The 13,102-nt window shown below is 46.6% G+C and overlaps 1 protein-coding gene across 2 annotated transcripts in view; it reads left to right on the top strand.

The window, feature by feature from the left end:
- The window catches only part of CDH13 (cadherin 13), a 975,207-nt gene that overhangs the window by 952,288 nt on the left and 9,817 nt on the right, over window positions 1–13,102 (top strand). For both annotated transcript variants that reach the window (XM_032853867.1, XM_032853868.1), the window contains exons 12-13: window positions 9,475–9,708; window positions 11,899–12,117. In XM_032853867.1, the coding sequence (XP_032709758.1) occupies window positions 9,475–9,708; window positions 11,899–12,117 (453 nt within the window). The remainder of the gene's footprint in view (window positions 1–9,474; window positions 9,709–11,898; window positions 12,118–13,102) is intronic.

Below are 13,102 nucleotides of genomic sequence, written 5' to 3'. Positions count from 1 at the left end.
TGGATGTGTTTCTTGATCCTCTCGTATTGGACTACGCAGGTGGGTTCAGATTGTAAAAACTCTTCAAGCTGTATATTTTAGAAACATAAGTGTTTCTCTATTCCAATAAAAACTAAGCAAAACACACACACACACAGCTGCTCAGAGAGTGTGTACTGGGTCCACTGTCCCTCGCCCAGGAGGGCTGTGACCTTTCATGCACTCTCCAAGTACCTGCGTGCCCTAGAGTCAGACTCTTGACATCCTCCCGCTCTGTGGAAGGACGGTCTCCGCTGCTGATGGGCTGATACTGTCAGGAAAGGCGAGAGGCAGGTTGTCTGCAGAGGGAACAAAGCAAAGCTCGTATTCTCGGGTCGCCCACGATATTTTGCAAAAGGCAGAAGAACTACCATCTTCTTTTTCTACACACCGCTCTGCTTATCCAGTTAAGAACAATGACCAGGCAACACCAACAGAGATCTTTCTTTCCAGTACCTCTTAGAGATTGGAGACTGTGGGATCAGGATGAAGGAATACAAAATGACAGAATCAGGGCTGGAAACCTGTTCTGGGGTTAACAGGAAAAAAAAAAAAAAATCTTTGGACCTATTTGCTTCAGTCCACCAAGCAAATGCCCAGGTTTAGATAATATGGGGAGGAAATGCACTTTGGTCCATTCCTACGAAGAACGGCTAGGTTGTAACCTACAGGATAGGCAAGGGTATACCAGGTAGTTTTCATAAATTGTTAACAAGTTTAATGAGTTACAGATCACCTAATAGTGCGGTCCCATTATAACTGAAATGCTTCTGTTTTGCTAAAACCAGAACTAGCTGTAGTTCAATGATTGGAAAAAATAAAGCATTTAATCCTATAGACTAATAAGGTATGACCTTTTGTGTTGGCAAGCATTTTATCTTTGGAGATGAATATCATCATTTACCTTATGTGGTCCAGATTTTCTGAAAAGGTTAAGATAGTACCTTTCAGAGCACGGGAACCCTTCTGTTAAAGACTTCAGTGAACACAGAATTGCTAGACTTTCTTTAAAAGGGGGGTGGGGTGGGTAATAATAACTGTTAAGGAAAATACCAAGATGGAGAGAGAACATTCGGGAATGCAGTAAGATGGGATCCCTTTGGGGATGTGCTGACAGTGGGGCAAACAGCAGCAATTAGCACTGGGCCAATCCCTGTGTGATTATCGCTCCTGCTCAGGTAATCACCAGAAAGGTCAAATGTTAGTCTCACTGTCTTAAGTGGGTGAAAACTGTCACAAGCAATTTCTCCTAAGAGTTCTGGAATCCCACAGGCCATGGTCATGGGCAGGAAAGGCAGGGCCAGCTGCTGATACCGGCTTATTGTCTTTTGCTCAGAATTCCATTAGGCTGGCCCTCCTGCCTTCTTCTTCCCCATAAACTCATCTTTCTCCCCCTCCTTCTGTTCCCAAATTGTACATGCCTCAGCGTTCCATGATTGTTATTGATGGCCCTCATGGCCTCAGAGAACATCTAAGTCGTGACTCTAAACACTAAAGACAAATGTTTTCTTCAGTGGAGCCCAAGTGCCCTTGCTCCCAACACCCATGCTTTGCAGAGAGTTTAAAGGAAAAAGGCGGGGCGGGGTGGGGCTCAGTTCTAGTTCTTCCTGGAGCTCAGTGGGTGTGAGATAGTTGGAAGCAGGAAGCCCAGACTATCTTCAGCGTCCCTATTAAGTCTTGCTATGATTATCAAAGTGGCCCTTTCCCTATCTATTTTCATTTTGAAGAATAGGGGGAAGGATAGCATAAAAACAAGCCAAATTATCACTAAATTCGGCAGCATGTTCTCATGACTTAGCAACTTGTCTGAAGTGTATTGGAGTCTGCCAGTGAAAAATATGATGTGGGTTCCCAAGAAGACACAGATATAGAATCAGGCAGAACAGCTGTAAGATTAAAATGGAATGCAGTGAGATGATGATTTTTCATAGGCTAAGATATATCGTGTCCCAACCTGCCTTTTCCCTCGGTCCCCTGTGTAGTAGATGTTCTGATCATGCCGGTTGACTCAAAATGGAAATACTGTGCAGAGTACATTGAGATTGGTTAAAAGTGGGGAGGGGGATGTTGTGCAGGCCCATTGTGAAATGCCTACCAAAAACCAAGAGCCCCAGACTGGGGATGGAAGGGACCCGAACTTCCAACAGATGCCTAGATCCGTGGTTTTTCTCTCTTTAGCGATCCACCAAGTTCTAGATTGCATGGGGAATGCAGTAAGATCGTTTTGATTAATTCTACTTAAAATGTGCTAGTTGGGATAAAATCAAGCCATTAGTTATGATGGCAACACAATTAAGCCAGTTTAACACCCCTTATCTCAGCTGTTACAGTAATTGAGGAAGAAAAATAAATTGAAGACCCAGCCATCATTCCTCGTTACTTCAAGTACCAGTAAAATATCAATCACATCGAAAACACCCGCTTCAATTTTGTCACTGACAAAATGGCCCAATAAAAAACTCTTGAGATCTTGTAATAGAGAGATGGCGCCCAGAGTCATCTGTTGACAGCACGTGCAGTCTGCTCTATCTGGACATGAGCCAGCTCCCCATCCTCCCTGGACCACCACAGGTGTGAGACTTAGGCTCCGTCTGCCTCAGTTTCCCTCCCTGCCCAGTTGTTGTAAGGACTGGGAATCGTGAATGCAAAGTTCCCGGCATCTTGTTAACACCTAACAAAGAGTTAAGCCAGCTAACTGAGTTATGGACTGACTTCCTAAACTTATCAGCCCCTTGATGCTCATACACCACCCATTCCGATCCCACTCTGCGGTGCGTGCGGGTTCCTGAGTCCACCCCTCCCGCCCCTGCTGCCGCGTCCCCACAGCACTGGTGCCCAGTCCCCTTTTCTGTGCCTACAACAAATTTCCTCTTTTATCAAAGCCATTCTCCTGCTTTAAAGTCTTTGACTGTCTTCCCACAAAATAGCCGTATGATTTCCTCCTCCCAGGACAACTTCTCTCTCTCTGAAAGTATTCTCATTTCCTGCACACGCAGATGCCGGCTCCTCACAAAGCCTTCTGATCTACCACCGGGCAGTACGTCATTCAGGCCACAAACTCCCACCACCCTTTAGCCTCACGTCTCCCCACACTGGACCGTCCGATGTCGGTTTATGTATATCTGTTCCTGCCTGGGGGCCGCTGACTTCTGCGCAGGGCCAGCCAGGCACAGGGCAGCGTCCTAGTAAATGATTGCTGATTGCATGAATGAAACGAGACCAGCCTGTTTAATCATGACCTCCAAATCAACTCTTCTCCCTTCTTTTTTTATTTTTCTCCTCTTCTCTAAAGTCAGTAAAGCAGAAACACAGCAAAAAACCAAAAAGTTGAATTTTTTTTTAAAATGGCTCAGACTTCAGATTACGGGTCTCCTCTGAAAAGATGTTCAATTTCGAGTTAACGTGAATAATTGCCTCGGTTCTACATTCAGAATTACGTGTGGAAACCTGGCATGATATTTTGCAAATCTATTTTCTGGCCAGGTTCTAGATTGGTTTACTATTGAATTTTTTTAAATATCCAGTGAAATTGGCAAGCTCTCCAGTAACAAAGCAATTTTCTAAATGCTTATGAATTTAAAAGCAACGAGATTCTTGTTGTCGAAAATGAAAAGCCAAAGCAAAGAGGACATGGGCAGAACGCAACAATACAAGGGATCATCTCATATAGAAGAACCCTGGTTCCCTCCTACTTGTAAGCAACAGTACAGGTTAGTGTAGAAGCCTGTTCGTAGGAAGTAAAAGAGGTGGTAATTCTTGGCTCACAGTAGCTTAGTGGAGGGAGTTCCGGGTGGAGTGGACGGCTTGCCCCTACAGACAAGCCTCAGAAACTAGCCAGGGCACCCGCATTCTCTCGGGAACCCACATCTAAACTCCTATTAAATCAACCCATCCTCCTGATTTTCCTCCCAAAATGGAGTCCTCAAGCTTCCTTGAGACATCAGCTGAGGTCTCTCTCCTTGTCACGGGTGTGGGCTCCCTGCTCTGAGCCCCAGTTCCACAGACCCCATCCTACACACCCTTTTTTTCTCCCCTAGGTGGGACAAGTGGGGGCTGGAATACAGACAGGGTCACTGCTCCCCTCAGAACAGAAGCAATATGGAGATGGAAGCCCATGGGAGTAAATATATAGGACCCATGTAGAAAGAACAATTCATCATTAGCTTTTTCAAGTCAACCTAAATGAATTCAAAAAACCCGCTGATGGCCTGTTACATACCAGGCCAGAGAACAATCCTGATGCTCAGAGCTCACGGGGCTCAGGAATGAGCTTCCTGCTTCCCAGCCCCCTGTGTCTCTTTTCCTGCATTTTCTTCTTCACATAGGCAAACACACTTTCCTATTCCCCATATAAAACCGCTTGCACTCAAGCCTCCCAAAGTAGGACCCATGCCGCATGCCTCTAGACCCAGCTCAGGGAAGTGAGACCACGTGGGACCAGTGATCAGAAAGATCTCCCTCGTGCCTATACTTCACCGAGCCAGCTCGGGAAGGTCGTGCTCAGATCCTAATGTTCTGTGGGTACGAAGCCAGCCTGTCCAGCAGTGCCGAGACCCGCGACCCTATTCCTCGGAGGGGACTCTCTTGAGGACATGCATCTGGAGGACAGCAGCACGGGAAGACATGGTCCCTTCCACGCAGATGTTCACAGCAGCCTTTTTCCTATCAGACAAGAAGATGGAAAGCGCCCATGGGCCCGTCCAAACATGGTCTGGCCCTGGAAGGCAGAATCATTCAGCCATAAAAAGGAAGGAGGTGAGTCACGCAACAGCGTGACTGAACCTCAGAAACGGGATGCCAAGTGAAAGAAGCCAGACACGAGAGGCCACATACTCTATGATTCCACTGATAGAAGCTTCCAGAAAACACAAAACTGTAGAGAGAAAAAGTCCATCAGTGGTTGCCTAGAGCTGGACATAGGTATGGTGAGTTCCTACAAACGGGCCCCCGGTTTCTTTTCTGGGGCGACGGAAGAAAGGTTCTAAAATTAGGTGGTAGTGATAAGCACAGCCCTGTAAATTCACCAAACGTCAGTTGATCATAACAAAAAACAAAAGGGTGAGAGAAAAGAAAGTTACTTCAGGGAAATATTTTTAAATCCCTGTATAACTTTTGAATTTGTTTCTGTTTCTGATTCTAATAATGGTCATGGTTATTGTAAAGCAAATTGACAAAAGAAGAGTATTATTTTAATGTCAATTACCTGGAGAGATAATCACCATTTAGGCTTCAGTATATTTCTTTCTAACCTTTCTCCATTTCTAATTATATTTTTTTAATTAGGATTACACTATGTTTCTAGTTGTGTCTCTTACTAACAAGATTTTATATATATACATATATATATAAACATCTGAGTGATTGATTCTATCAGAAAAAAATCTCAGTGGGATGCTCGGGTGGCTCAATCCTAAACCATCTGCCTTTGGCTCAGGTCATGATCCCGGGTCCTGGGATCGAGTCCCGCATCGGGCTCCTTGCTCAGTGGGGAGCCTGCTTCTCCCTCCCCCTCTGCCTGCTGTTCTCCCTGCTTGTGCTCACTTGCTCTCTCTTTCTCTCTAATAAATAAATAAAATCTTCAAAAAAAAAAAGAAAAAAAATCTCAGTATTTTCTGGCTGAAGTGGAAATCCTGTTTGCTCAGGATTCTGAATAAGATAAAATAAAATAAAATACCTATGAACAAAGGTGTCCCAGACTGGCTGTCAGAACAGCAGACACTCAGCCATACTCACAGGCCCTACAGTGCCTTCAGCGTGGAGGTGGGTGTGTTTCTCTGGAAGCAAGACCATGGCCTTCACCAAATTCCCAAAGGGGAACCCACTTCCCATTCCATTTTTTTTTAAAGATTTTATTTATTTATTTGACAGACAGAGATCACAAGTAGGCAGAGAGGCAGGCAGAGAGAGAGAAGAGCCCAATGCGGGGCTCAATCCCAGGACCCTGGGATCATGACCTGAGCCTAAGGCAGAGGCTTTAACCCACTGAGCTACCCAGGCGCCCTTCCCATTCCATTTAAAACCCACTGCCAAGAATGATTGCTCTCTCAGGGGCCCTTCCCGCTCCTCACCTACGAAGACAGAAACTTGCACAACCACAGGCAAATCCCTCCACTCACTGGAGGACGGCCGTCCTCCAATCCTTATGCAGCAACCCTGAGAATACGGCCCCTGGGCTCCTCTGGGGGAGCTGCAAGGAGGAGGAATCACAATTCTAACTCCATATCCTGGGAGTTTTGCTCAATTTGAGGCTTTTTCCCTATCGAAGCAGAAATTCCACGGAGGACGGCCCAGTCTCAACCATGCTTTGGTTCTGACATGTGATCCTGCAGAGTAGTCCCTGGGGGGTTGGCGGTTGCTGGTGGGAAGGGGAGAGAAGAGGTGAGAGGTTTTTATTGTGTGTCATGAAACCCAGAAGTTCCAAAATTTCCTGGGCCCCCCAGAGCTCCTGGAGCCGAATGGGCTGGTGAAGAGTCTTTATTTTCTGAATTGCCTCTGAATTTTGGATGGTGACTTTTCTCCATCCTGTGAGTCAACTGGGAGAGGCTGTTTTCCTGAAGACTGTGAGGGTGCCATCTTCCCCTTATCGATGAGAAAACCAAGCTCATTTTCCTTGAGTTCGGAAGAAGACATCACCAGCCTAGTCCGGGAATAGCACACAGGGAAGCGAAGACAGTCGTATAATTAAGTTCACGAAAGGCCGATGCGTACGGCCGTATTTCAAATACTCATAATGCCTTCTCATCCATTCTACCAAGTGACGGCTCTTCATAATATATTCAGAGCGAAAAAATATAATGGATTCCTCTGAGATACTCAATTATTCAATAAAAAAAAAGAATTTTTCAGTCAAGAAATTCAACCAAATGACTAAAGCTGACAGTGAAAGACCAACCTCCAAGTAATTATGCATTTCTTTTGAGTTCTTGCTCCAACAAAGGTTGATGACGTGCCACCATTAGGAACAGTCATCCCTCTGCTGATGAATGACGTTGGTGTTTCGACGTTAACGGATATTTATTAGAATGTTTACTCTAAAACTGTCATTGGGTGTTGATATATTTCAAGTTGCACCAGCCCGGCTGAAAAAATGTCTGTTCTCACTTCATGACTCCCTGCCCAGCTTCCTTCAAGCTGGTGTCTTCCCCATTACTGGCTGCCTCTCATAAAGAAGTCACCAGTCGCTTTCTCCTTGCAAAGTCCCATGGCTTCTCTTTTCTCCTTCTCCTTTGGGGCATCACGACCCATTTCACCACTGTTCATTGCCTCGTCTTCCAATTCATGTCCCCTCTGTCTTCTGCAAACCACCAGCTGCTCTTTCAACTCTGGGGGTTTCCAGGCTTCCACCCCCACTCCCTTCTGTGCTGTCACATTGGGTGACCTGATTGGCTAGGACCCTTTCAAAGCCTCCATGAGGACAAGTCCTCAGTCACTACCCAGTGCCAGCACATCCCCTAAGCTCTGCATGTTTCTAGACAGGTACACAGAGCTGAAATGTCTTTCCACTGCCCACTACCTTCCATTTTGGAGTTCCCCATCCCCAGCAGCCTCATCTGAGTACCTGATCACTAAGACAAGACATTTCTTTCTTACTCCAACTGCCTACATCATGCCTCAATCTGTTGCTGGTCTCCCTGCCTCAGTGGCCAACATCTCTTGCCAATATCACGTGTGTTTCTAAAAATCAGTCACATCGATGGGCCCACTGCCTCTGTGAAAAACCTCCAGTGACTCCCTGTGGCCTGGAGACTCAGCACCAACAGGTCATTGTGAAAGTCAGGCCCTGTGCCCTCCCAGACATCTCCAGGCCCGTCTCCTTGCTCCTTCCGTCCGCTCTAACAGCCCACAATGGCACTGGGTGACGCTGTGCACACCCACGTAGGCCAAGAGAGAAGGCGTGAGCCACAGCCAGTCTGAGTGTTGGCAGAACATCTCATGATCCTCCCAGAACAGTGGGCACAGGAGGCTGGTAGGAGCCACTCTTTCCCACTGGCCCCTTGTGCTTAGTGTCACTCCCACAAGGGCCACCTCTGCCGCCTCCATCTTTTACTGTCTGGGTCAGAGCAGAATAACCTGCCTGAATCTGGAAAGGACGTGCCCTGTCTTCAGCAGCAGAATCCGTCAGACCTCGCCTTGCCTTGCACTGGAGACATACCCCCTGAGCTCATATACTCATTACCCTGCAAGCCCCCGTGTGATTCAGAACTGAACTGGAAACTTGATGTGTGTTTCAAGAAACAAACAGAGTTGTGACCTGAAATAAGGTTGAGCTTGGAAGTGCACATGAGGATAGGAAAGATGAAATGGAGTCAGACACTGGGTTAGGACTAGTGCATAAAGTTAGAGTACTGGATTCTGGAGCAGTGCCAGAACCTTCTGGAATAGGGCAAATCTGTCTGTGTGCAATTTGTGGCCTGTGAATTTGGATCTAATGTTTCTCAGAGAAATCAGGAACTGTTAATGAGTGGTTGGACCCAAGAGAAAATCTCTGACATCTAGATGATTAAAAATAAAGTTAGGGAGCAGTAAATAAACTCACTCTGAGCCTTTTGGAAATGAAACATCCTTTTCTTTAGGTGAAAGACAGTATCACGCTGGGGGTTGTAAGGGGCTTTTTAAAAATCATGATCCCTAAGATAAAAAAACACAGCAGGAAGTAACTGAAATAGGAAAACACAAGACCTGAGAAACGAGGCCCAAAGGTGATATTATGATTGCTTCAGCTGCCCTAGTAGCCAGCCAGCACTTGTGTTTCTGTAACTAATCCCCCTTTCTTTTTTGTTTTTTTAAAGATTTTATTTATTTGACAGGCAGAGAGAGGGGGGGAAGCAGGCTCCCCGCCAAGCAGAGAGCCCGATGCGGGGCTCGATTCCAGGACCCTGGAATCATGACCTAAGCCAAAGGCGGAGGCTTTAACCCCCTGAGCCACCCAGGTGCCCCATTAACCCCCCTTTCTATATCTGTCCTGTGCCACCAGGTCAGCCCCCCCCCCCGCCCGGGGCACCAGCCGCCAACCCAGACCCACTCCCCACTGCAAAGGAAACCCCAGATTAGCTCACTCTTTCTCCGGCAGTCTACCGAGTCGGACAGAGCTATTTCATATATACAAAACCCAGTCTTGTCTCATGGGACCCCATCCTCCCTGTGCCATCGACAGCTGTGAATACATGGCTGTTTAGATAAAAGGTTTCATTCGCTAAGCGAGGAAAGGTCCTGTTTGTTATATCCATTCTGTGCTTTCAGCGCATTAGGATGGCTTGTGTGAAGAAGCTTCGCATCCTAAGGGTAAAGGCTAAAGAATTTACATCAAAAGTATATGAGAAGTCTTTCAGGCCACTAGACTTTATGCACATGTGTAAGCTATTCGGGCCGTCCTATTTGAAACCCTTTAATAATAATAAAGGTGTCGAGCTCTGGCCTGGGCCAGCAGCCTGCTAACCTCTCCCTCCTTCCCCGCAGGCAACCCTCCCGCTACTGGGACTGGAACTTTGCTGATCACTCTGGAGGACGTCAACGACAACGCCCCCATCATCTACCCCACAGTCGCAGAGGTCTGCGATGACGCCAAAAACCTCAGCGTCGTGATTTTGGGAGCGTCCGATAAGGACCTTCACCCAAATACAGACCCTTTCAAATTTGAGATCCACAAACAGGCTGTTCCCGATAAAGTCTGGAAGATCTCCAAGATCAACAGTAAGTCGGGTTTACGCGTTCTCTAGCTGCTTGTCTAGCTTCGAAGCCTCGTTTCCCTGGCTTGCCGGCCTTTCCCACACTGTCCCTCCCTCCTCCTCTCTCGTCCATACCCTCCAGCCTCCACCGTATACTCTGTACCACACGCCCCGTACTGGACACCCACCCAGTCTGCAGCCCGCAGAAGCCAAGGTCTCGGCCTCTCCGCACGCATGGCACGGCCCAGCCATCTCTCGGTGTGCGTGTTCTCAGAAAAGGCTAAAGAAACAGGCAGCCCGGTAGAACAATCCTGATGGAGCCTTAGCCTCTAACCCTCCATCTTGCTCTTTGCGTGCAGACCTCCACACCATGAGCTTTGCCTTGGCGACAGCCGTGGCTTTGATGTTCAACGGTGATATCGTCACACATCTGTCCTGTCCCTCACTGAGGAGACTTGCCAGTCAGGTCCCTTCCTACCAGTCTCTCCATGTGGGAAGGTGGAGTTCAAAACTGGGCCCGATGGTTTCCCTATGTGCTCAACTAGACGGTTTCCCTACGTCCATGAGCACCTGCTTTCCTCCCCGTGGCAAACGTGAACTCACTACTAAGTTCACCCGGTTTTGCAATGACGTCAGAAACCAGAACCCACACATTGGACTCCCTCTGTCTCCAGTAGTGAACTTCCCCAGCAACCGACCCAGCACGGTACCGTGCTCACCCGGCAGTGGTAGACTTTTCGAGCGGGATTGGGAATTACGCATTTCATTAAGTCTTGAAAACGGGCTGTACAATTGTGCATAAAATTTTCTATTAAAAAAATCTCATATGTATTGAATGGCCTTATCTCATATCGCATTTTATTAGTGCCCTCCTCTCGTTATTGATTCCATTGGCCTGTTTGTCTATTTTATTGCTTTTTAAAGAATGAGTTCTGTTACACTGATTACTTTTAATTAAAACAGCCCCCCTCTTGTTCGAGGGGTTACTGCCACCTTTGCTAGTTTCTGTGGTGATAGCAGATTGCAATAGCCACCACCAGCTCTTTCCAGAAAGTTCCAGCCGGAACTGTCTTACTCGAGCTTCTCATCTACATGAGACCCGTCCCGCAGCTGGGGTGACATGTTGGTTATTTCTGCTGTTTCTCCTTGTGGTCAGGACGACACTTCACCTGTTTCTGTTTCCATGTCTTTGCTCTGTTTTCTTCACGGTTTTATTTAAGAGATAGATGACTTCTCAGTTCATTTCTTGGTCCCAGTTCTGTTTTTTGGGTTTTTTGGTTTTTTTTTTTTTTAAATCATCGTAACTTGAGAATAATAACTTTTTTTTTTTAAGATTTTATTTATTTACCTGACAGACAAGAGATCGCAAGCAGGCAGAGAGGCAGGCAGAGAGAGAGAGGAGGAGGCAGGCTCCCTGCTGAGCAGAGAGCCCGATGCGGGGCTCGATCCCAGGACACTGGGACCATGACCTGAGCCGAAGGCAGAGGCTTTAACCCACTGAGCCACCCAGGCGCCCCTGTTTTTGGTTTTTTAATGCCTATCACTGTTCATGCCCAGAAGGGGCATTTTTCCCAGCTTCATGGAAGTACAGTTGACAAATAAAAATTATATATACTTAAGGTGCACACTGCGGTGTTCCAAGATGGAATCTTGGGACACTACATCAAAAACTAATGAGGTAATTAATAAAAAAAAAAAAAAAAAAACTAATGAGGTACTGTATGGTGAATAACATAACACAGTAAAAAATTAAAAATAATAAAAAAACAACAATAAGAAAAAGGTACACACTGTGACGATGGGAGAATGGGTTTTTAAGTCAGTTTTTCTAGATGTCGAATGTGATCATGACAAAGATGGTTCTATCGGTTTTATCAGGAGGAGTTCTTAGTAGGCGGTCATCTTCACAAAAAGGGATCCCCTAGAAATAGATTATCACAGCACTGAACCATGGGACTCCTTGGCCGTGGAATGTTCTATCCTGTGCTGCCCGAGGCCACAGCCACCGGCCACATGTGGTTGCTGGACACTTGAGGTGTGGCTAATGCAACAGAGGAGCTGAATTTGAATTTTTAATGAATTTAAGTTTAAATGTGCCCGTGGTTATAAACCCACATGCAATGCCTGATTGGTGTGGTTTTCATCGCCAAAACCTCACCCTTTTATTTGGGAAGGTCTAACCGTCTCTCATGAAGGTCCTCCTTGTCTCCCCCAGATACGCACGCCCTGGTAAGCCTTCTCCAAAACCTGAACAAAGCCAACTACCACCTGCCCATCGTGGTGACAGATTCAGGGAAGCCACCCATGACAAACATCACAGACCTCAGGGTACAGGTGTGCTCCTGCAAGAACTCCAAAGTCGACTGCAACGCGGCGGGGGCCCTGCATTTCAGCGCAACCTCAGTCCTGCTCGTCTCCCTCTTCAGTCTGACGTGTAAGTAGCCCAGCTCCGGGGCATGCACAAGGGCGAGCACCTAACCACACCAGTGTCCCTGTCTTCCGTAGAGCTTTCCAAACAATTCATCCCAGAGGATGCATTCATTCTCGGTTTATGTCTGTGTCATAGAAAGTGTTACGTGTAAAAGTGTTACAACTTCTGTTGGAAGGTGTCTTCATGTCCCCCCACCAGCCAGTCTGAGGAATTGTGCAAAGACATTCTTTGCAACCCACAGACTAGGTGATGGGAAAATGTCCTGCTGATGCCACCAAATTTAGGCTAATAAGAATGTGCCGCGTTAGGTAACTGGTCTACCAGGGCCTCATTTCCCCCTGCATTGTGCGGAAGAATCTTGGTGAGGTTAGAGTAGGTAGTCTGCCTTTTTAAGAACAGTCGTGAGAATTCAGGGAGGAAGGCTGGGATGTGGGAAAAGAGATAAATGCATAATTTTCACACATTTTTTTCCACTGACGGGTAGTAATGGCTGCAATATAATGAAGCATTATTTTAAACTAATGAATTGTTGGGCTGAGTTATATAAATGTGAGCATAAAATGAATAGATGCGTGTATCACATATTTCCTGTGCTTGGTGCACTGCCCAACGTTAACCTTAGCAATTACTCATGTGTAGGTAATGCCATTCACATCCTCTTGGGCTTCGGTATTTATATTTTGAGAAGGTTATCGGTATAAGTGTGAACGGGGAACTCGAGAAATTGATGACTAGGGAAAAAAGGAATAGAAGTTATTGGTTCCTCGTGACCGTGGTAAGTGGGGTCAAACCAGAGCTAAGGAGAACATCTTACAATGAGAAGTGTCTCTCCAGATGGATGAATGGATAGATGGAGTGATGGAAGGATGGAGGGATGGATGGATGGAGTGATGGAAGGATGGAGGGATGGATGGATGGAGGGATGGATGGATAGAAGGATGGATGGATAGAAGGATGGATGGAGGGAGGGATGGAAGGATGGAGGGAT

The sequence above is a fragment of the Lontra canadensis genome, unplaced genomic scaffold (genome assembly GCF_010015895.1).
Source record: "Lontra canadensis isolate GAN:19392208 unplaced genomic scaffold, GSC_riverotter_1.0 scaffold8, whole genome shotgun sequence".
Lineage (NCBI taxonomy): Eukaryota > Metazoa > Chordata > Mammalia > Carnivora > Mustelidae > Lontra > Lontra canadensis.
Note: the sequence above shows the minus strand (reverse complement) of the source record. Positions and strands in the feature narration are given on the sequence as shown.